The sequence below is a fragment of the Xiphophorus maculatus genome, chromosome 13 (assembly GCF_002775205.1).
Source record: "Xiphophorus maculatus strain JP 163 A chromosome 13, X_maculatus-5.0-male, whole genome shotgun sequence".
In the NCBI taxonomy this organism is placed as follows: Eukaryota; Metazoa; Chordata; class Actinopteri; order Cyprinodontiformes; family Poeciliidae; genus Xiphophorus; species Xiphophorus maculatus.
Genome location: NC_036455.1, coordinates 3,058,337 through 3,083,072, shown reverse-complemented (window position 1 = coordinate 3,083,072; position 24,736 = coordinate 3,058,337). Strand labels below are relative to the sequence as shown.

General features: G+C 39.2%; 2 protein-coding genes across 11 annotated transcripts in view; one reads left to right on the top strand and one right to left on the bottom strand.

The window, feature by feature from the left end:
* akap9 (A-kinase anchoring protein 9) overlaps window positions 1-24,736 on the bottom strand; it is a 90,556-nt gene that overhangs the window by 32,924 nt on the left and 32,896 nt on the right. For 6 of the 8 annotated variants that reach the window (XM_023344870.1, XM_023344867.1, XM_023344869.1 and 3 more), the window contains 10 exons: window positions 23,721-23,781; window positions 22,712-23,029; window positions 21,522-21,791; window positions 20,630-20,772; window positions 20,333-20,511; window positions 10,376-10,593; window positions 4,504-4,666; window positions 2,812-2,906; window positions 1,447-1,564; window positions 234-272 (listed from right to left, as the gene is read on the bottom strand). In XM_023344870.1, coding sequence (XP_023200638.1) covers window positions 234-272; window positions 1,447-1,564; window positions 2,812-2,906; window positions 4,504-4,666; window positions 10,376-10,593; window positions 20,333-20,511; window positions 20,630-20,772; window positions 21,522-21,791; window positions 22,712-23,029; window positions 23,721-23,781 — 1,604 coding nt within the window. The remainder of the gene's footprint in view (window positions 1-233; window positions 273-1,446; window positions 1,565-2,811; window positions 2,907-4,503; window positions 4,667-10,375; window positions 10,594-20,332; window positions 20,512-20,629; window positions 20,773-21,521; window positions 21,792-22,711; window positions 23,030-23,720; window positions 23,782-24,736) is intronic. The other 2 variants (XM_023344871.1, XM_023344874.1) reach the window with 1 other exon arrangement.
* Window positions 11,856-21,858, top strand: LOC111610511. 3 transcript variants are annotated; one of them, XR_002753674.1, is made up of 4 exons: window positions 11,856-12,304; window positions 12,807-19,558; window positions 20,061-20,088; window positions 21,588-21,858. XR_002753674.1 is itself a non-coding variant. In XM_023344875.1 (2 exons), exon 2 carries the CDS (start codon window positions 13,158-13,160, stop codon window positions 19,254-19,256), a length of 6,099 nt encoding a protein of 2,032 aa, XP_023200643.1. In that variant the 5' UTR covers window positions 11,856-12,304; window positions 12,807-13,157; the 3' UTR covers window positions 19,257-20,005. The 3 variants fall into 3 exon arrangements, 1 of the variants encoding a protein (XP_023200643.1); XR_002753675.1 differs by lacking the exon at window positions 20,061-20,088; XM_023344875.1 differs by lacking the exons at window positions 20,061-20,088; window positions 21,588-21,858 and having other exon boundaries at window positions 12,807-20,005.

Below are 24,736 nucleotides of genomic sequence, written 5' to 3'. Positions count from 1 at the left end.
CATGCTAAAGCGGATGCCAACACTGACTCCGGGACAAGAATCAGTCAAGACACAAAGCTGCAGCAGAAGTTAGTGACTGTTTTGAGTGAGTATGTGAGCCCATAAAGCAAGCAAGCTTCAAGCTGTGTCGATGAGTTGCTGGATCAAGGGTTAGAGAGATGCACCATCACTCAGCCAGACGACTTATGAGGACAGACAGAGACATGACCGAGCCATGCTCAAAGTGGACACACCTGCTTCAGGTGCTGCAACCATTGCAGCTTCAACTAGGCCTATAGGAGGATGAGAAAGCACACGAGAGTTTAACATGCTCTGGTTTCTTTTGCCATGAACAGGAAAACTGTCAGGTACAGAATGAAGGAAAGGTGAAGAAGGGAAGGTTTTCTTTTTCCCTAAAAAATGCAGAAAAAAAGTGATGTGAGGAGGAAAGTATTGAAGAAGCCCTTGTTTATGATTTTAATAGCAGGATACTCACCATTCATGAGAACATGTAAGGAAGTAACACCCTTTTTATTAAATGGGGGCAATATAGTGTAAAATTAGCATAACCATACATCAAAATTAACGTTACCTCTTGAGAAAAGTCAAATTAAAAGACTGAAAAACCTTAAAATATACGACATGAAGATGTCAAATCCCGTCGCTAACATGGACACAAAAGCTATAAATGGCTGGGAAAGGTGAGAGTTCATCTATTACACTCACTGAAGATGAATAGATAAACTAATAGCTGGAGTATATTTATTATTTTATAAGTGTATTTATGAGCCTGCCTCTTTATTATTAAATTGAGTATAATTTCAGATTTTTTAAATAACTTTTCTTCAGGTGAACTTATAAAGTGGGCTATTATAGTTACAAGTTAACTTTCTAAACTACAGAAATGTTATTTGTTGAAAAATTGGACTGATGTTGATATCCAATAGTAACACTGCTGTCATGTTAGATTTACCAATATTTTATTTTATCAAATTTTCTTATATGATTACTTGATTAATTGTAAGAAAAATCGATAGAATACTTGATTACTAAAATATTTGTTTACAACAGCCCTAATATGAGTATTTCTTTATGTTTCTGGTAGAACCATTGCTTATTCTGCTTTCTAAATGAAAGCAATAAAATATTTGAAGTAAAGGAACTTAGAACTAATAAAATAATTACTATGAGGTTTGTTGAAGAAACCACAATTAAATCAAATCCTTTAAGTGAAAATTGTAGAAAAATCTTGAAACTAGCCGACTGTAGGTGAATGATTCACAGGCTTCGCCTAAAATTCAACTAACAATTTACATGTCACTGTAAATAACTAACTCTTGATCTTGTCTAAAAGCTAAGTAAACACTTTTCCATTTGCGCTGCAGGTAAAAGAAGGTAACTGTGAGTCAATACACCACAGCCTTGTTAATATAATACGCCCCCCATTTTCGTTGAGGTGATACGTACACAGCTCGCGTGGCCCCGCCTCTTCCCTCATGGCGTCCTGTTGCCGTGACAGCAGCTCGCGCTCCTCCAGCATCTGAAGCCGCTCCTGCTCCAACTCATGTAGCCGGCTACTTGTTACCTGAGGGGGAAATAAAAAATGTATATCAGGAGCTGAGATTTGTCTGCTTGCTGCCACATGTTGTCATACTCTCAAAAAAAAAAGAAGAAAATGTCAAGTTTTTTTCTGCTTGAAAAGTCAAAATCAGATTTATTTAGAATCTAAGAAACAAATCTGATAATATCGGAGGAGATTTTGTCACATTTGTTTTGTTATAATTTTTAATTTTGAGACCTGAATGCCACACTCAGGCTCTATGTATTTATTCTAACAAGAGAGAAGATAAAATTTGTGGCTAACATTAGACCAGAAGCTTCTGCCCCACTGTTACCGATGGCAACAGAAAAAGTGGACAAGCTGTCAGTTACTGGTTGCTACGGCAACCACCAACTTTCAAAAGCAGCATAGCCTGACAAAGCAATAAATGCAGGCAGGAGAAAGTAACTTTTTGACTAAACAAAATAAAGTTAAAGAATAAATAAACCAATTTTGGCAAAATAAAGCTCTTTAATACATGTCCTACTCACTCTTTATTATGTTTTTTTGTGTGTTGTAATCACACTTGGGCTTATATATCTGCTTTCCTTTAGCAAAGGATCAGATAATGACATCCAGTTCAACAGAACTTGTCGCCAGCTAAATTTTTTATTTTTTTAAAGAAATGCAAAATTGTATCAAGTACAATACCATTTATGTATGACTATCAGTTTAATCACAACTTGACAAGCTATCCAACGAAAAATATTTCAGTAAAAGTTAAATAAAAAATCAAATGTCATTATTTAGTGCTGTTTTTAGCGGCACATTGTGTTTAAAACTTAGTTCTCTTGGACTCGAGGTGTTCTGTATTTATGCAAATCTTGAATTCTTGCCAAGATCCTTGTGTGTCAGCAGCTATACATCCACCATTTTAGTTATCACATGTCAGGGTTTCCCTCAGTGTATTATAAGCCTGGTGGGCCACCAGGCTATGTTTGAGCCCCCGCTAGGCTTAGCATTGTTAATTTATTAGTCAGTGCAATCATACTTTTTTTTTTTAAAATGTCTGATTGCCTTTATTAAGACTTTAGAGTTGCTCCTTTGATATTAATCTTCAAATCTTCCAAAAAAATGCATAACTTTCAAATTTTCTGTCAACTTTAGACATTTTTAACTCAAAAACACGGCGGGCCACTGGATGAACAATCTAGCACCAGGCTTAGCAAGTTTTCTGGGCGAACACTGACATGTCATTTACTTGATCGTGTCTCCCCCTCCCTGCAGCTCACCTGGAGCTCTTGCTCGAGGCTCAGCTGGAGCTCTTCCTTCTGACGCAGCCGCTCCTCCAGCACAGCTCGTTCTCCTGTGTAGCCATCTATGAGACCTGCAAGAGAAGTACGCTTAGAAAGAAAGCAGCAACTCATACACATTCGCAAAAAAAGAAAAATTATAATTCACTTTTTTCTTGTCTTGTACAATCATATTTTTAGTTTTAAGTACAAAACTGCTAGTTGTTATTCATTTCTATAAAATATGCTGCCTGCTATCACACCTCAGTTTTCAGGAGTAATAATAGACAACAGGACAAAAGATTTATGCAAAGTTTGCCTTGGGAGGGATCTCTGTCAGGTGTCCGATGCAAGTAATTCAAGACTAAAAACAACATCATCCACCAGCTGCAGAAAGTGGTGTTGGAAAACTACAAATGTACTTAATAGTTTAGTTATCAGCCACAGTATCTGATTATCTTGTGCTTTAATCAGATCATGTTTGTGACATTTAATATGTTCCATCTGTAAGAATAAATATCCTCTTTCAAGGCTAAACTCAATTTAAAGCTCAAAACCAGTTTGAAAATGCCACACCCTGGAGTTTTAACTTGATCTTCCAGCACAATGGCGCAGATATTTCTCTTTCAGATCACTGTGCAACAAGCCCAGCGGAAACACAGCACTCCTAACTAGTTAATGGAGCATCAAAGCTCAACATTCAGATCAGTTTTCATTTCACTTCAAGATTTGGCTTACATGGGACTTTTTTTTTAAGGAATACAGTGTAACTTATTCCACAAAAACACCAAAGTGATCATTCACAACACTGCTCTAATACAAATAAAATATTTTAAGCAAAAGCTACAGCCTTCTACTCTTTTTGAACAGCTTTCTATTTGATTTTATGACAGAAGTGCTCCTCTACAAGATTACAGAGTAAACAGAGAAACAGGATCCCAGTATTATAAAGGACAAGTTAAGATTAGAAAGAGCCATAAAGTCACTGCTGCTAAGTCCATTTGAAAGCAAAAGAGAAGGAAATATTCTTGATCTGTGGGATTAACAGCATGTAAAAACCAAAGAAAGGGTCTGAAATTGATCTGGTGCAGCTGATCAATTTCTGACCAGCTGCTACATAATTAATTACAAATTCATAGTTAATTTAAAAAAAATTCAGATTCATAATCTGCATTATTTCTCAAGAGTTAACTTTCCTAAAGTGGATTAAAAACAGCAATAATCAATGGAAAAAGGATTTTAAAAAAGCTATTAGAAAAAATACAAATGAATCTGATTATATAAAACATTTTATCATTTTTATGATAGTGTATTCCCATAATTTATTCAACGGCAAAGAAAATAAAGCAGAGTGAAGGGATGAAATTCCAATGAGTGAGGAAGAAATTAACTGTTAGCCTTGGGAGCTGGGTATTCTTCATGCTTGATGTAAACTTTTCTCCTCAGTAAAAGCTGGTTGTTATTTCAGATAAAAAGTAAGAGTCGAGGCCGTGCCATGGTGGCGTAGCGGTTAGCGCGACCCGTATTTGGAGGCCTTGAGTCCTCGATGCGGCCATCGCGGGTTCGACTCCCGGACCCGACGACATTTGCCGCATGTCTTCCCCCCTCTCCTGTCAGCCTACTGTCATATAAGGGACACTAGAGCCCACAAAAGACCCCCTGGGTAAAAAAAAAAAAAAGTAAGAGTCGAACCCTCAGCACGGTGGAGTTCCAGAGCCAGCTGCTCCCGGGCTCGGGCCTCCTCCATCGCCCTCTCCTGCAGCTCCTCCTGCTTCTGCAGCAGCTCCGTGATCTCCTGGTTGTGGCGGAAGGACTCCCGCATCAGCTCAGTCTGGGTCATCCGGGCATGCTCCAGCTGCAGCGAAAGACGGGGGACACAGTGTCACACAACACGGGAATTTAGAGACCACAAATGCTTTGTCTTTGAAACCGACACCAGTCAATTTAATGCTATAGTTAGGGTTCATTGTTATTTAATCGATTATTGCAGATATTCCCATCATCTGACATCTATTGAAGTCATTTCCATTCAAAGTGTGTAAGTATAAAATATGCAAGCTGAGGTTCAGCAGCTAATGATTAACGCAGAGCGGCAGAAACAGCAACAGGAGATAAACAAATAATCGACTCTGTAAATGAAGCAGTAATAATCCAAACAACCTTTACAAATTAATGTAAAATAACTCGTTTAGAGCCACAAGTAAATATCTACTATACTATTTGTTGTCATTTTTAAAGAACCACTATTTTACCTACAATTTTTAATATTAAAAGTAAAGATGGATTTTATTTCTTTGCAACAGAAAATTATGTACAATTTTAAAAAACACCAGATTTCAACTTAAAAACCGATCTGAAAGCATAATACTACTACTTCTGTCATTCTTTAGAAATTCAATACAAATATTGTAGGAATACACTGAAAACTGTTGAAAATGTACGTTTTTTATTGCATCTAAATTTAGAAACAGTTTTGGGTCTTTTTAATATTTAAAACGTCCACAATGATGGCCCAACATCATCGTGGACGGTCCAACGAGCCACCTGCGGCTCCGGAAGAAAGCATTGTTTTCCAATGTTTTTGATAATCATCAGCTTTGTGTTTATTTTTGCTTAATTAAATCACTAGAAAAAGTTAATTGTAATTCCACTTTTTGCTTCTCATGAACAGTTCCAGTAGATTTGCCTCATATTTAATTAAATTGATTTGTTTTGCTTTTATTGTTTGTCCAAAATTAATCTTGTCCTAGGAAATATCAACCAATCTGTTTATTGGTCTCCCGTTCAACTTTTCCCCTCATTCGTGAACAACTAAACTAATCCATCGAAGAAATATGCAGATGAAAATTAATATAGTTATACTATTTAAGTCATATAATACCCATAAAGACATTAATCTAAGATATATCAACTAAAAAATGTTTGTGTTTTAACTAAAGGTTTTGTAAACATTTTATTCTCATCTTTAAAAAAAACAATCTCATCATGTTCAGTTGACATTTTGTCACCTTCAAAAATATATTGCTATCACAAACATTTTGGTCGAAGCCGTTATTGGAATCTGAGCATAAAGGTCTCATGATAATCAAGATAACACAACACCGCCACAAACAAAAAAGCAGTTTTACAAACTATAACAAACCCAGGTTATGTGCCGATTTAACGGCTTTGCAGTCGGATATTTTAACCATATCTGCACCATAAAACCTGTCAGTCAGGTGACAGAAGCAACGTTTTTCCTGATAAAAGTACTTGGAAAACATTGTATTTAACCGACATAAACCGCCTGCGCACTCATTTTCCATAGATTTTCATATCTCCCTGAGCAAAGGTCTTATTGTGATGATGTGAGAACTGGGAAGCGGTAATGTGAACCTGCCACAGAGGAGAAGTCATACGATCTTTCGCCTAATGAATCAGGAGAGCTGCTGAGTGCCTACATGGAGACACATTCATCTTACATCACAACTATGTGCATGTTTGGACCTGAGCTGCAGAAAATGGGCCATGAAATGAACCTATGAAACATTCATCCGCACTCGCTGATGCACAATCCCTCAACTTATTTATAATTTAACGCAGCAGACTGGTAGTAAACTTACTGTATATGGAGGAGTGGGGAGGGAGATTTTAGATACGACTTTAAGAAGGTGACCATTAGTCCTGTGGTTGACATGTGAGATCTGAGTCTGGACCACCACAGCGTTTTTCGTGTTCAAGGTGCTGCACAGCGGGAAGGGTCGAGGAAGGGGTATGCGGGATTCCACCTCGTACACGTCTTGGTCCTCCCCCTCCACCCACGTGCTTCTCTGCATGCTCGAGTTCCAGTAGGAGCGATAGGAATCCATGGCGGGCAAAACTTCCAGCCTTTCACGTTCCTACCCAGATTCATGAAAGAGGAGTTTCCGGCCGATGTGATCCGTCGGGCTCAGCCGGTTCGCTGCGAATGGGGAATAAAGTCCAGTGGGAGATATGTTGTGAATAGCTCCAAGCAACTGTCTCTATGTGTTTTGCACACACATGCAAGAAGAGTAAACATCGTTTGGAGAAGGTGACATTCACATCATCTCAATCACACGGAGCGTCAGGTGAGCTTTGAGAATAAAGATCCTTCAGAAAAAGGGAGAGTTTTATAGTCCTGCAATAAAGTGTCATCCTCGGCAGCAGGGTGAAGTCCGATCCAGGTCCGGATGGCTAAAATCCACTCCTGAGTACAGCTGAAGGCGGGTAAACGAAAAGCAAAGCATTTCTTCCTTTCACCGCTCCTCGCTGTGTGTCGTCGCTGACCTTCTTTCCTCAGAGTGAAACCATATTACGCCGCTCAGTAAAGCTCACACCTCCCTCTGCTCTCCGCTCTCTCCGCTTTCTCTCTTGCTCTCTGGAGATTCATTAACAATACCGTGACGCTGCAGCAGCCCCGACCTGAATGGGAGCCTCCCAGGGGCCCCTTCTAATTGACCGGCCCAGGCGTCAACCGGGTGAGAGCGTAATGACAGCGCTCAGATCGGAAAGTCACTCACTCTCTTTATCCTTCCGCCCTACTTCCTTCAAAGATTCCTTGCATTACCAATCAACACAACCAGTAAGGTCACCAGAATGTTTCTGCTTGCAGATTAAAAGCCACGTAGCTGTGAGAAGAGTCTGCGTTTTCCTACTTCCTACTCTAAAACACACAGCAGGATCCTATCCAGAAAAAGTGGGAGGAGAAATCAGGTGTGGCTTCAATCCTTCTCAAGACCAGCGGACCGGGTACATTTGCAAACAGATCGAGTTTACAAATAACCAGACAGCACACGCCCATTTCACAGAAAGCTGTCCAACCAGATTTTCTTCACTCTGAAGCAGCAAAAAATAACAATTTAAGACGATTTAAGCCACTGTTCTGCTCCACCTGCTGTCTAACAAACTATTTCTATCTCGCCCAGGCAGGAAACAGCGGTGAGCAATAGTGACAACAAACACCTACCAAAGGGCAAATAATTTACAAGCCATGGCTCAGCAAAGACATTTAACATTCCTGATTGGGCTTGTTGCATGTCTCTGTTAATGACTTGGTGATTCAACAACAAACAGACAAGACTAATGTACAGCAGATCAATAGCAGGAAAATCAATGAAGGAACCATTAGAGGCTCCGTTGATTAGACGTTTGTTGTGCCATCAGTGATGTTCGCTTGAAGATTTGTTAGATGTAATCTAAAATGAGGAGATCATATTTTAAAGAAATAACATGCGATTTCAGAATTTATTAAGTTTAGAAATTTTAGGGCTTTTTATAAGCTGTTAATTTTTGTGGAAAATAAATATTTTCATGTCAGAATTATCTTTAATTTTTAATATTCTACAAGAACAGCAAGAAATGAAATAAAATACACCAAGAAATCTCTGTGCACTCAAACAAATCAGATTTGACCTTTAACCTTCAAAAACAGTTGCTCCTAGACTCTCCAAAATATAATGCTGAAAAAACACAGATTATATCTTCTTATTCCACACAGCGTCCAAACAATCACAATTATATAATTTGAATGTTTTAAATAATTTTTACTTATAGGATATAGTAATATAGGCAACAAGCTACTGTAAGCTATATAACCGGTCATAATAAATTTTGTTGGATGATAAATCGTTCCAGTAGTTATTGCAATAAACGATAATATTGTTGTTTTTATACCATTTTTAAGTAATATGATGGTAATGGCAAAATAATAATCCAAGAACACAGTCTAAAATATCTGTAAACTTTAAATTCTAATGAACTTTTAACACTGGAACTGGAAGACATTTTAAATATGCAAAATAATCAAACAAAACCACAAAATTAATTTTGAAGTCTTTGTAAACAAATTGTCCTTCAAAATAAAGGCTAGTTGAGACCAAAACACCAAACTAAAGACTTTTGTCAACTAGTTTTTGGTAAAAAGACAGAAAAGAAGAGATAAACAATACATCACGCCAATGGAAATAATTGAGCTTATTTATCATGCGATTAATCGATTTATTGATTATTGTGACAAGCCTAGTTGTAAATCCAGAATATATTTAATTATTTGAAATTGCAACATTTGTTAAATTTTCAGCTGTTGTGGTTCCGTTTCACACTCAAAGGAATAAAAACATGTTCACCTCCTCGCCTGTGGTGGCGCTCCACCAAGAACTACTGAAGTAAACAACACAAAAACCTCTGAAGAAGACACTGAGCGCTAATGTAACAAAGATGAAGTGTTGTCACGTTGTAGAAATTCTCTTTTGTCCTTAGTAAAAGTCTTCAAGCCATTTCTCCCACTGGCACTCGACTCACATGTTTGTTTTGGTTGTATTTACCCAGAATGCCCTGCGTTGTAGTCCACTTCCTGGTTTTGGAGCGGACTCCAGTCCAGTTAGCACTCATACGCTTTCAGACTAAAGAAGAGTTTGCTTTTTCTGTTGAAATTGTGCATCCACACCTCCCCAAAGGATCCAGACTTTCTAGGCACACAAACTAGTTTTTGATTAAAGCAGACTAAGCATAAATGGTGTGAACGCACTCTCTATCTAGTAAACAGATATCAGTTTGATTAGATTAATTGCCAGGTATTGCTGATTTGTCTCAGTACTCGTGCTACACTAAGATGACTACACACATGTTCTGATAAATTTAGAAAATAAATCCTTTACTCCCGATGTTAAAGACACCTAAAGAGCAGTAACGCTTTGCCTCCCGTCTTTGGAGCTATTTTTAGACCACCAAGACAGAACCCATTTCAGCGTGAATAACGCATGAATTCCAGCCAGAGGGAGGGATGAGTTGTGCAGCCAGTTACTGTAACACGCTCAATGGCCTAGTTAAGCTGGCCCCATCTCTGCGAGCTGACACGGGACGCAGCGGGAGCGCTGCATGGACACCCTGCGGGGGAGGAGCCGCTCTGCGAGTCCGGACCAGGATAGGCTGCTTGGCCAACACAAAAAGCTCTGTGTAAATACGGCTCGTATCTACAGGCAACCAGAGGGAATGAGGCAGCTCTTTTGTGTGTGAATTCTGGACACATTCTGCCGTCTCATCCCCATTATGTCTCCAAATGAACAGGCGCGCAAACCCACGGGTGGGGGGTCAGCAGTGTTTAGAGGTCTTTAAAATGTTTTGAAAGCCTGAATGTGTCACTGGAGTTTTCTGTTTACAGACACAAACACAAGAACATGCAAGCAGAAACTTGTAGCAGTTTGTTTCTTTGGGGTTCTGTGCTGTTAATTGAATATTTTACAGTATTAATTATTATGAACAGTTCAGGTGGAGAAATATTAATGTGAATGAACAGAAACTATAAGCCATTCTGCCCTTTCACATGCAAGTCACTCAGGTGAGATCACAGACTGTGTGCTCTCATAGCATGCAGCTGGCATTGTGGAATCAAAGGGAACAACAACCATTCCCTGTTATTTTATACATTTAAAATTTGTGTGCAAATAACCCCAAATTAAGCTCCTCATTTGTCTATCTCCCCTTCTCTCTTAGCGCTTACCTAATTATGAAGTAATATATGAGTAGGGGTGGACACTGAATTCTGGCACCAACGGTGGCCTCATACCTGGTTAGTCGTGTCTGTTATGGTCATCAACATCTTCTCCACAGCTGCCTGAAGTCGTCTACTGATGCCCAGGAAATATTCCTCGCTCTCAAGCTGCGATTCTGCCCCAAAGAGCAGCCGGTCCATCATCTCCTGGGGAATCTCCAGAACCTTTTCAGCCTCCAACTTACCAGACCAGAACCTGGTGTCAGCACCAGCTTTCCTGCTCTGGCGAGTTTCTGTGGGATCAGACAGAAAAAGGTTTTATTTATATGAATGTGTGCATATTATGACTCTCTTAAGGTCTTCTTGCAGAGGTGAGCATCATATTAACAAAAGCACAATGGCAATTACGTAAAAGCTACGAGGTACAGGCTGAACAGGTTGACAGATTTCACAGCAATTATTATGTACCGCTCATAAACCGGACTGACCAGAATGCAAATGGGTGTTAATCATTACTTTAAAGGGAGAAGGAGAATACGTCAACAGCAGACACATTTTGGTGGGTAATGAAATAAACCTTAAGCTATTAAGTTTCTTATTTTCATAAAACCTCACAGGAAGAAGAAGATGACTAGCAGCTAAACTGCACAGGCTGTAAATTTAGAGAAAAGAGCTGAACCATTAAAAAAAATGTGGATTTCAGGATATAATGACTGGCTTCTGCAGGTATAACATAAAACTCATGAGATTTATAATCATTTTAACTGTTACAAATATAAATCACCAAAAAAGTTTAAGCGTTTAAAACATTTATGAGTTGTTGTTGCACAAGCGCCAAGTTAATAGGTTTATGTATTTCATGTTTTGTTTAAACTGGAAAATATCTGCTGAACTATATCTTAAATGTATTTCCATGAAAACACAGATTAGATTAACGTTGCCCTCAGGTGCATATATATATATAAATGCTGACATATAATCCAACAAGCAACGAACTTAATTTGCATTTATGTGACATGTTTTTAAATCCACCAGTGACTGAACATTAACACTCATATATTCGGTACTGTGGAAAAACAAGATTTTAGTGGTACAGGAGACAAATAAATATTAAATGATTTCAAGGGTTAAAGCATCTACTACCTTTTAAAATACCCACATATTTTGAATTACTGTGGGCACAGAATAACAGAGATTAAAACAAAACAACTCTTGATAAACTCACACAAATAATCCAGAATAATTTTATTTAAAGCAGTTAACATCTTTTACAAGACATCCATAATTTTTGGTTAATAGAAAAATAAATATTTTAGAGTCTAGGAACAATAAATTACTAATTTAAAATTAGTTAATTTGATAAAATGAGACACTGTCTTTAAATTCTGTGGTGCAATTTATCTGTCCTATATCTTATTTGATTTCAGAGAATAAACAATAAAATTATGTGCATTCCATCATGTGGAAATCAGAAAGGAAATAGAAAATACCAGTTAAACCATCAAGACACAAAGCAACATTTGAAACAACGTTGCTTAGATTCCAGTAACAGTTGCCAGCAACACAGTAGTTTGATCTCAATGGTTGCTATAATTATCTTTAGTGCAACTTCCAACATTTTACTAGCTTGTGGTTTAGATCATGTTTCCTGTCACAACCTGAACATAGTTGGTCTTACGACAAAATGACATACACTTGGATGATTCTGTGTTTAAGCAAGGCTGTTAAAATGTGCAACAAATGAACATTTTAGAGTAAACACAGGTCTGGTACACTGTGAAGTCAAATCAGAAGGAAGAAAAAAAAAAAAAAAAAAAGAAAAAAGAAAAAAAGTTGTGCGTTCCCACACGGACCTAAAAGCGGGACGGACAAGGAAAAAAAAAGAGAAGACGGAAGTTAAAGCCGTCAAACAAAGAGGACAGGAGTTTGGGACTTTTTGAATCACAGATCCTAGTCAACCTGTGTACAACTGGATGATCTTTTAGATGAGCAGAGAGGCAGCCGGTAAGATATAAACTGTGTTGTTATGAGATCGGACCGCAGAGTTGTCTACAATCCAGTTTGGCCGATCGGATCATTAGTGACAGCTGAACTGAGGTGGTGGATTGCAGCGGCGACGCTTGCCGTTCATTGACTGATGGACTTTTATGATTGAATTAATTATTGCATTGATGAAATGGATTTGGGTAACAAGTTCAATTGTTAATTTACCATCAACTTCAAAGAATAATTTAAAGCTAAATTTATGATAAATATTTATTATTAATGTTGAGAAGCAGATGTTTGTATGCTAAGAAATGTATGTGTATGAAATGTAAATATTAACTTGGAATGCACTTTAAAGTTAAGTTAAAGTTAACATAAGTTTAGTTACTTGTGTATTTAATTTTGATTATTTTGTATATTTAATTTGTGATGGGTTGCTTGGTATTATTTATATAATTTGCAACTAAGTGAAATTAATTTATACAGATTAGTAATTATTATTTTTTGGGTTTGTTTAAAGGTTTTTACCTGCATCTTCTGGATCAATGGTGAATATGTCCATACACTGAAATAAATGGAAGTAAAAGCAAGGAAAACTGTTTGGTCCTTCGAGTAAAATCCCTGCCATTAAGAATCTGCATGGGGTCATCCATCCCTTTTCAAGTGGGGAAGTGCACAGTTTAAAAAAGAACTTGACAGTAAAAACCGGCTAAAAAACCGGCAACAGTATAAACCAGCGGCATTGAAAAACCGACCACAAACTGCTGATGAGAAAGAAAGAAACTAATTGAAGGATCTTGTTAAAGAAGAGACAGTAGCTGACATCATTTGTTTGCTTCATATCTGTGAACAACTGAGACTGATTCAAAAGATGGCAGAACCAGCTGATGAGAAGTCTGTTGAACAACTAAAGATGGAGAGAACGACAGCAAAGAGGTTGTTGACTCGATTGATCAATAACATAACTCGGACGCATGAGGACATGACTGAAGAGGAATTAAAGGACAATTTCAACAAGCTCAACATAGAGGCTGGAAAAGTAATGGCAGCAAATGATGATCTGGAAGCAAGTCTCATCGCAGAAGTGGAATCCAAATTGGGTGAAGATGACGACGCTGCACTGACTGAACAGCAGAAATCTGACCTGGAAAAAACTGCAAATGAATGTGAAGCAAAAGTAAGAGAAATCAAAAGTTTAATCCAGGAGACCCTGTGGAGAACTTTTGGGAAAACTGAACTGTTAATTGCACTTCAAGTAGCAGAATCAGAATGTGAACATGTTGCCACTATTGCACCAGGAGTGGAAAAAGAGGCATATGACTTCACCCTCAGTCATCTGAAGGAACTTTTAAAGGCTGCAAAAGAAGTTCATTGTCGCTGGAAAAGATGGATTCCTCATGACTATCGGGATGAAATTCAAGATCGGCTGAGAGGATTGGAACTTAGTGTCCCAAAGTTGGTCTCCAGGACAGCAGAGTTCATTAATGCAAGATTAAAAGAAGATGAAGGAAAAAAGGAGCAAACTGTAGCTTCCCAAAATTATTCATTACCAACCATCAAGCTGAAACCAACATCTCTCCCAAAGTTTCTTGGAAACAGGCGTGATTTTTATAGATGGAAAAGGGACTGGGAAGCTCTTCAAAAACAAGGAGAACCAACCGGTTCAAGAGAGGTGAAAAAAGTGCAGCTACTGGACAGTCTAGATGAGAAAATCACAAGAGACCTTCGCTTAACCTCCTATAGCACTCCAGAAGATATTTTTCAAGTCCTTGAGAACCGCTATGGAAATCAGACAGCTATTGCAATTGAAATTGTGGAGGAGCTACAGAGAATTCCTGCAGTTAGGGGTCACCAGCCAAGAAGAATCGTGGAGTTGATTCAAGCTGTTGAAAAGGCTCTTAAGGATTTAAGTGACCTTGGAAATACTGGCGCCATCAAAAATCCTCTGGTGACAAAGTCAGTTGAGACCAAGCTTCCTGAAGCTCTGAAGAAGGAGTGGCTCGTTTATGCAGCTGATAAAAGGAATGCTGTGGTACCAGAGAATCGGTTTGATCACCTCCTTGCATTTCTGAAAGATCAAGAAAATATTTATGAGCAACTAGAGCAACTGAGAGAAGAAGAACCAAGTAGGCGAGAGACCCGAATGGAGCAAAGACACGCCAGAACCAAGTCAGTCAAAGCAATTGATGACTTCGTAAGCTGTGTTGTCTGCGGCGATGGAAAACACAGAAAAAGACTCTATTTTTGCAAACAGTTCAGAACATTAACACTAACTGAAAAAAGAGCTGCTGTTAAGAAGGTAGGAGCATGCATAAAATGTTTGGAAATACATGATGATAAATCATACTGCAAACCTGGGTTTTTGTGCAAGAATCAAAGCTGCAGGAATGGGGAGGATCCACATCACTATTATCTATGCCCAAGTGCTGAAGCTAAGAAAAGCAACACAACCCAGAGGAGGAACCGAATTGGCCCACAAGAAGACAAAGGTAGCAGAAAGTATACTGAAGATCAAGAAGAATTTCTTAAGAAATTGTCACCTGATTTGGCCAGACATTGTAGAGATGTATTTTCAAATACTGCATCTAGAAATTTTAATACAACTCAGAATCAGTTAAATTTCCTGATGGATAGTGGAGTGCAGGAGCTGCCAGTGTTAATGATGCTTCTTGAAGTAACCGCAAATGCTGGACAAAAGATTGGCACATTAATTGATCTGGCGTCAGATACAAATTACATAACACACAAGGCTGCAAGCAGATTAAACCTCAAGAGTGAGGAGATCACACTCATTGTCCATGGAGTTGGAGGGATGAAAGTTTGTGTGGAGACTAAACGTTACCTCCTGAAAATTCGTGTGAAAACCTCCAAAGGCACTCTGAAACCTTATCAGCTTGTTTGTTATGGACTTGACAGCATTGCAGACATTCATAAGCATGTCAAGGCAAAGCAGCTGAAAAGATTTTTTCCAGACGTACCACTGGATGAACTTGTAAGACCCAGAGAAATAAGCTTACTTATAAGCCACAGGGAAGGTCAGTTGACACCACAAAGAATTAGAGTTGTGGGGAACCTTGTACTGTGGGAGGGGCCCTTAGGAAAAGTGGTTGGAGGAACCCATCCAGAATTGTTTGAGGAACTTGCCATGACAGCTCATACAACCAAAACACATTTTGCAAGGTCAATGAGGGCAGCTGCTGTGAGATATGAAGAAGTCATTCATGAAATCCCACAGCATCCGCCATTAATTCATCAGATCTCCAACCAACTTAAGGCATCAAAGACTGCAACTACAAGCCAAGATTTCTTGGAGTGGTGGAGATGGGACAGTATTGGCACGGCTTGTGAACCTAAGTGTGGAGGATGTCGTTGTGGAAACTGTCAGCCGGGAGGAAAGGCGATGACGCTCGCTGAAGAAAGGGAGCTTGAGGTAGTGAAGGAAGGCCTCACCTACAACGAAGGAGACAGCCATACAGACGAACCTCACTGGCATGCTAGGTACCCATGGTTGGAAGATCCAGCATCCCTGCCAGACAACAGAAATGCAGTCGAAGCTACATTTTTTAGAACAGAGAAGCAACTGGCTAAAGAACCTGACTGGAAAGCTGCTTACACTGAACAAGTGCATGACATGCTTCAGCGTGGAGCTGCAATTAAATTGTCTGAGGAAGCAATCAACAAATGGAACGGCCCAGTGTGGTATGTAAGCCACCTAATTGCTCCAAATCCACACTCAGTGACAACTCCTGTAAGACTTGTGTGGAATAGCAGCCAGAAATTTAAAGGGATAAGTATGAATGACCTGCTGATGAAAGGCCCAGATGTCCTAAACCAGATCCGTGCTGTCCTATTAAGGTTCAGAGAAGGAGCTTATGCTGCGTTAGGAGATATAAAGAAAATGTATAATTCTGTTTGGCTGGAGGAAAGAGAAGTTCACTTGCACAGATTTATTTGGCGTGATTCTGAGGATGAAAAAGTTGGAGATTACGCAATTACAAGAGTGAACATTGGAGATAAACCTGCAGGATGCATTGCACAGTTGGCGATGCGAGAAACTGCAAGTTTACCCTCATTTATTCATCTTGAAGAGGAGCGACAAGTCCTTCAGAATAACAGCTATGTTGACGACATTCTAACATCCCACAATGACCCAGACAGGCTAAAGGAAATCACAGAAAATGTGGAGTGCATTCTCAAAGCTGGAGGTTTCAAACTCAAACCTTGGGTGTTTTCTGGGCAAAGTGGGAGGAAAAATTGTAACAACAAGCAGGATGAAGTGAAAGTAAAGACCATGGTTCTACCAAACCAAATGCGGGATGAGGACAATAAAGCACTCGGTCTGGGGTACATTGTGGAGGAGGATAAACTCCATGTCATGGTCAGCATAAATTTTTCAAAGAGGAAAAAAAAGATGCGACTTGGACAAGACCTCCAGTTGGACCAAATCAGAAGTCAAACACCAAACCCTTTGACAAGGCGAGAGCTCCTCAGTCAGGTGTCTGGTCTGTATGATCCAGTTGGCTTAGTAACTCCTGCAAAACAGAAGGGGGCAATCCTGGTGCGGAAAGCTTTCCAAGAGGCAAAGAATGTGAGTAGCCAAGTAAAAGACACCTGGGATTTAGCACTCTCAAGTGACCTTAGAGAAGATGCAATCAAGCTTTTTGAAGAGTACACTCAGCTTAGTAAGATCCAGTTTAGCAGAGCATTAACTCCCTTTCATAACAGCAGTGACCCTTTAGCAATTACATTTTCAGATGGAAGTGAATATTCTTATGGAGCAGTGTTGTATCTGAGGTGGGGATCAGCTCGAGACCCAATCATTAGGCTGGTGGAATCCAAGGCTAAGCTTACTCCATTGGAACAAAAAGGTGAGGCTGTTAAAGCAGAGATGTGCGGAGCAGTGTTTGCATCACGATTAAAGAAGTACTTTGAGATGCACAGCCAAATCAAAGTTGAGAGGTGGTATCACCTCATTGATAGTCAAACAGTTCTTGGAGCAATTCAAAGAGAAAGCTATGGGTTTCAATCATTCTTTGCAAATAGGATTGGAGAGATCCAGAGCAACACAAGGATCCAAGATTGGTGGTGGATTCCTGGGAATCAAAACATTGCCGACATCATTACCCGAGGAGCTAGCCCTCAAGATCTTGATATTGACTCTAAGTGGCAACAAGGCCCAGCATTTCTAAAGTCTCTAGTTGAAAAGTGGCCAATTAAATCATCTAAACAACTTGCTATTGATGCAAAAGGGAGCATCACCAAGTTGCAAAAGAAGGCATTCATTGCTGTAACCACAAGGACTGGGATAATGGAATCAGAGCTCAAACAAGAATTACCGCAAAATCAGGCAGAGGTTTTGGCAAAGAAGCAGCGGCCATCAATATCCATACAGAATCTGATAGATGTTAGCCGCTTTAGCAGTCTGACACGACTGGTCAAGACAATTGTCTGGGTTTGGAGAGCAGCGAAGAGATTCATTAAGAAAAATCAAGTTGCAGCTAAACCAAAGTGGGAGGCAGTCTGCTCAAGAGGGGTAATCTCTGTGAGAGAACGAGAGGATGCTCTCAGGGATATTTTTCTTGCTGCTCAGATGGGTGCCAACTTTCCCAACACAACCATAGATAGGTTGGTGGTTTATCAAGACAAAGAGTCTGGATTATTAGTCTGTGGCGGCAGGATACAGATCTTTAGAGAAGACAGAGCTGCAGTTCCCATCATACCCCATGATGCCTGGGTGTCAACACTGTTGGGCCGAGAAGCTCACAATGCTGCACATGATGGAATTGCTGGAACCCTACTGAGGATGAGGAGAAAAGCCTGGGTTGTAAAAGGACGAAGGATAGCCCAAAAGATTGTTGACAATTGTATGGTCTGTAGGAAAGCTCGAGCTCTGAAGTGTCAGCAGTTGATGGGTGATTTGCCGCCTGAGAGGGCTGAGCCTGCACCTCCTTTTAAGTTCACTTCAGTCGACCTCTTCGGACCTTATTATGTCAGAGATGACGTCAAGAAAAGGGTGACGATTAAGGTCTGGGGAGTCGTTTTTTGTTGTATGGCCAGTAGAGCTATTCACACTGAGTTGGCAAGCTCGCTTTCCACTGAAAGTTTCCTGATGGCCTATCAGAGATTTACTGCAATTCGAGGTCACCCACAGAAGATCTGGTCTGATGCAGGCACCAATTTTGTTGGAGCAAAACCAGTTATGGAAGAGTTGTATAGGTACCTGAGCACCCAAAACAGATCAGATTTGGAAGAAGCAGCAGCAAAGAATGGGACTGAATGGGTGTGGAAAATCCTTCCCGCAGACTCACCTCACAGAAATGGAGCTGCTGAAGCTGCTGTTGGCATTGTGAAAAAAGCTTTCCAGAGTCTTGGTCAAGAATTTACACTGACTTTCAGTGAATTTCATACAATTCTGTACAACGCTGCCAACCTTGCAAATGAGCGCCCAATTGATGCGAGAATACAAAGTCGAGAGGGTTGTATTCAGTACATAACACCTAACAGTCTTTTGCTTGGACGAGCATCTCAGAGTGGTGATATGAGAATGTTTGATTTTTCCAGCTATTCATTCAAACGACTTGGAGCTATGCAAAATGAGGTTACTAAGTTCTGGAAAAGTTGGAGGCAACTGGCTGGTCCTAACCTTTTTGTGAGGAGTAAGTGGCACACTTCTCAGAGAAATGTGGCTGTTGGGGACATCGTCTGGTTGTGTGACCAAAATGCGCTTAGAGGGCAGTTTATGCTGGGCAAAGTTGTAAGTGCAAGTCCTGACAAGAAGGGTGTTGTGAGGGACGTAAATGTCCAGGTTGTCCCAAGTTATTGCACCCCTATAACAAGACATGTCAAGCAAAGACCAACTCATCCACCAAAGAAAGACAAAATCAAGACCACCATTCTTCACAGGGATGTTAGGAGGCTCATTGTCTTAATACCTGTAGAGGAACAAATGGAAAGTCAAACCAAAGAGTAAAAAACTCCAGATGTACCAAGATGACAATGGGCTGCGATCTTCCCATTGATTAATGGAAAGATCGAGTGGGAGGTGTGAAGTCAAATCAGAAGGAAGAAAAAAAAAAAAAAAAAAAGAAAAAAGAAAAAAAGTTGTGCGTTCCCACACGGACCTAAAAGCGGGACGGACAAGGAAAAAAAAAGAGAAGACGGAAGTTAAAGCCGTCAAACAAAGAGGACAGGAGTTTGGGACTTTTTGAATCACAGATCCTAGTCAACCTGTGTACAACTGGATGATCTTTTAGATGAGCAGAGAGGCAGCCGGTAAGATATAAACTGTGTTGTTATGAGATCGGACCGCAGAGTTGTCTACAATCCAGTTTGGCCGATCGGATCATTAGTGACAGCTGAACTGAGGTGGTGGATTGCAGCGGCGACGCTTGCCGTTCATTGACTGATGGACTTTTATGATTGAATTAATTATTGCATTGATGAAATGGATTTGGGTAACAAGTTCAATTGTTAATTTACCATCAACTTCAAAGAATAATTTAAAGCTAAATTTATGATAAATATTTATTATTAATGTTGAGAAGCAGATGTTTGTATGCTAAGAAATGTATGTGTATGAAATGTAAATATTAACTTGGAATGCACTTTAAAGTTAAGTTAAAGTTAACATAAGTTTAGTTACTTGTGTATTTAATTTTGATTATTTTGTATATTTAATTTGTGATGGGTTGCTTGGTATTATTTATATAATTTGCAACTAAGTGAAATTAATTTATACAGATTAGTAATTATTATTTTTTGGGTTTGTTTAAAGGTTTTTACCTGCATCTTCTGGATCAATGGTGAATATGTCCATACACTGAAATAAATGGAAGTAAAAGCAAGGAAAACTGTTTGGTCCTTCGAGTAAAATCCCTGCCATTAAGAATCTGCATGGGGTCATCCATCCCTTTTCAAGTGGGGAAGTGCACAGTTTAAAAAAGAACTTGACATACACATCCAGCCATCTGGAGGCTGTTAACTTGGACTCTTCACTGTTTAACCAAAAGTTAACTCAAGTGTTTTCTAAAGCATAATGTTACTCGCCTGGATGGTCACTCTGGCAGGTTTGTGTCTGTGTGTTCGACTCGGTAGGCTGCACTCCAGCTAAACCTTCACACGATCTTTGCATGTGGAGGCCTAAAGTTTCCTCAGCTGCAGCAGTCGTCTTCAGGACGTCTACAAGCACTTGGCTGAGCTTCCTGTTGGCTTCACACAGCAACTTTCTAAAAAAATGAGGGAATAAAATAAATGTTAGCCGGTTGATTAAGACTTTTAACATTTAGTCCACCATATAATTGTGCATAACCTCATTCAGAATGTTTTGTACAATTACAGTTGTACCTTTCAGTATCTTTATCTGAAGACTCTCCATCATCCTGCCTTGATATTCTTGATATTTTGAGTTCTTCATCTACAGCTGTGTGAGCTGAATCTTCCTCCTCTTCCTCATCTTGCTCCTCACCATCGTCTTTCTTCTTCAAGGCCTGAACGGGCAGCAGAGAGAAAATAGACAGCAGGCCTGTCATTTCAAACGTCCAGCCAAACAAGCAGGCTGCTGAAAACTAAGCTGCACTGGACACTGCAACATCACGCGTGCAAACATTAGGAAAAGTAAATTCAAATAAGCCAGAGCCGTGCATAGGTAGAAACACTGCCTGTTTATGAGCACAAAGACACAATTTAACTCCCTCGGAGCCCAGAGAAACACTAGTATCTTTGTGCTGCTATGGCAACAGGTGCACCTGAAGGAGACAGACGGGAACAGACAAGAGCTCCCCCCAGTGGAAAAGCAGCCGCAGTGCATCTTATTCTGCTCCGAGAAGATATGGACCATGCATTTTATATCATGTTAGGTCTGAGTTTTTAGGATAAAATCCCCCAAACTGGCCCAGAACACTGAAATATTCTGTTGTTTATTGTTGTTATTTACCAGAACTTAATTCACAGTAGTTTAATTTTCAAGAAAATGGTAAATATTCAAGAAGTAAATGCAACAATGAAGTTAAAAAAATGCTTTACTTTAAATATAATCCAACAGTCATTTAAACTGAAAACAAGACTAAGAAATTTAATTTTTTTGTGTAAAAACAAACATTAAAACTTTGATTCTTTTGCAAATTTATGAAGAAGCATTGTGAACTGATGCAAAACCTAAAACACTTCCTTAAATAATGAATGAAAGATGTTATAAAATCTATGAAACAACACATTTAGATGAAAAGCGTGAACTGACCTGCTCAAGTTCAGTTTTCTGCAGCTCCTCCTTCAGTTTTCTGATCTCAGCGTTCCTCTCTTCCAGTTCCCGTTCCAGTTTCTCTCTCTCCGGCTCCTCTAACCAGACACCTGCAAGCGGGGAAGCCCTGGGAGTCTGCTCCTCCATCTCCCCGTCGACCTCCTCGTCGTCCATCTGGGTCTGCATGGAGCTATTCATCTGGCTGGCTCGTCTCCGGATCCGAGCCAGCTCAGTCTGCTGTGCGAACTCCACGGACATCTGGACTATGGCCTGTCAAGAACAAAATATGATCTTAAGTTTTTATTTGTGTGATTAAATACAACAGCGGTAAACAACAGCTGGAAATGTGTTTTGGGTGCTTCTTTTGTTGTTGTGGCCCAGTACATGAGCTACAGTAAATCTACAAACCAAAAATATATCCTCAAAAATCAAGAAAATGTGCATTTATGCAGCATGAGTTATAGAGCTACTCTCATTATTCCAACAAAACTTTTGCAGGGTAGATACAACATTTTTATTAAGACTAGAGCTGGGCAATGTGGCTTAAAAATAAAATATCAGATTTTTCATCCCAGATCAAATTGATTTATTTTTCTAACTTTATTTTCTAAAAAGGAAATTACAAATGACAGAAAATATTCTCCAAAAGTGTTTTTTATTTCTTTATCCCTTCTGAGAGTTGTATAATGGAGTATTGGGGCCAGGCTACAAGAATTTTTGATTAATTATAAGAAAAAAAGACACAGTTTTACCAGAAAAATGTCTTAAAATAATGAGAAAGGGTTATTTTAATTTGAAAAGAGCTCTGATATGCTAATCAGGATCAGACGTGACCAGCTCTGGTTGGGTATTTTTCTTCAAAATAGACACATTCGTTTGCATGACCATTTCAAAGTTTTGCTACTGACAAAAACTCTAAGCAGATGTGTTAAGATTAAATATTTCTATTAAGCGTTTCCTGTCAAACCTACACCAAACTTCACAAAATGCTCAACATTCCTCATTTTAATTTTTAATTATTTGTGTTGGAGTTCTCATAAGACTAATAAACAGAAAGTTGTCTAAGAAGATGACGTCACTTTGAATATGGAAATCCAAAAACTAAACCTTCAAAAACCAAAAAAGTTAATTAAACAATAAAACTGATTTATCGCCAGCCCTAATTAAAACCTAACATGTTACGTTACTACCTTTGCTACTTCCTCCTCCACCCTCTCCTGCTGCAGTCTGTCCTCCTGTCCAGCGGCGCCGAGGTTCTCCGTCGAGCTTCCGGCTCCGTTCACACCGTTACGATCCAGTTTTCTCTCTCCTCTGCCTCCCCAGTGTTCCCTTTCTTCTCTCAGCCTTTGCAGCTCGATGCTGTGCTGATTTTTGAGAGCTGCCACCTCTTGGTCGTACTTGTGGTGCAAAGCTTTCTTGAGCGCCTGCAGCTGCGGCGTCAGGCTAGATGGCCTGGCAGAGCGGCGCACCCCTTCGTCTAGCTCTGAAACATCTTCCTCACTCTGCTCCTGAGGAGAGATAGGAAAAGTAACAATTAATGTAATGGTAGCAGCAAATTCGTTCCCCATTGGAGCCAAAACGACTAATCACAATTGATAAATATTGTAGTTTGCTCTCCAGGCTTCCGGAAATAATAAAAAGCTAAATTTTTAGCTCTCAATCTTGTAATTTAGTCCCTTACTTCAATTTTAAGGTTAAACCTCTAGAAAATATCCTCCTATAATCTGTTCTACAGCATTTCATATGTTTTTGTTTTTCGTTCATCTTCATCTTCTGTCTTTCCCTCTAAACTCTGTGCAGATATGAGAGCTTTAAAATATAAGCTATCGGGATGAAGGGACTGGCTAAATGACAGCCTAGGAGAGGGGATAGAAGTTAGAGCGTTAGCTTAAATGGAGCGCAGCTCACTCACGCAAGACAGAATCCTCCTTTCATGCAATCTCCAAGACTAGAATAAGTCCGCCTGGTCGGGACAGTGTTATATAATGTCTGATCCTTTAAATCATTAGATATAGGTCCACTCATGAGGTTGCCTGTGGCGTTTCAATTGGATGTGGATTTAGGGCAAATTTTAGCCTAAAGGCTGCAACTCCTCCCTAACCATCAACCCGTAGCTGTCAAAGCATCTTAACGCGTCTTCAGCTTGTAATAGGAGTTGATGCATGAGGCTCAGGAGGAGGTAAACTGTAAGAACCAGACCTTTAGTTCCTCTTTTCGTTCCTCCGTCCCCTCACGGCCGAATTCTGGAGTGCTGGACAAGCTGCAAAACAAATAGCACAACAATCACCATTCATTTCTGAAATTTACTCCAAAAGTAAACATCTACTAAGGTGTTAAACATGCAGTTATATCAGGAGATAAAAAATTTTCTGAAATAAATGGAATAAAAAATTGCTATCAAGGTTTCTTCACAGATTTATCTCCAAATTCAGTACTTTTCCAGGCTAAAACTTTCACACTTCTTAAGTTGTTTCAAAATATAAACACCAAAATATACATGTATTTTACATAATTTATTTCAATTTATATCAGGCCTTGCACATGAAACCAAATGTATGTTCTTGAGAAAATGCTTTAGTTCTCAGTGTTTTGTTAGACTATATCTGAAGTGTAACTACAAAAGTTTACAAGGCTAATATTTATGCTACTGTCAGAATTTAAAACTGAACCTTCACAAACCACAAACTGAAGAAATAAATGGAAATAATGAGAAATCAAGTATTTATACAAAAAATATTATGCATTAATATCTACTGAGTAGATTTGAATAGTAGATTATAAGTCACAAAACATAAAACTCCGGTTTTATGTATTACTTTAGTGATGTATTATGAGAACCCAGTAAAAGAAAATACTTAATATTTTATAGTTATAAAATCAAACAGTGGAGGGCAGCAGGGAACCACAGTAAGACAGTAAATTCTGTGACAAGGTGAACAACCTGTGGATCTTAATCATGTTTATTACAAATTAAGAAGAAATAATGTTTTTGAATTCAGAGCCAAAGGGAAAAGATACTTTAGCAGTTCGTCTGTTTTTATGCACAATGCTTATAGTATTCATAAAATGATCACAACAGAATGGCGGTAATAATTTACCACCATTCAAATTTCACAATAAAATTCTATATAGCCTAGCATTAGGAGAACCGTTCACAAAATTTAAGCCTCTTATTTCTTTATGATTTGTTTCAAAGGAGCACAACTTTCTTACTA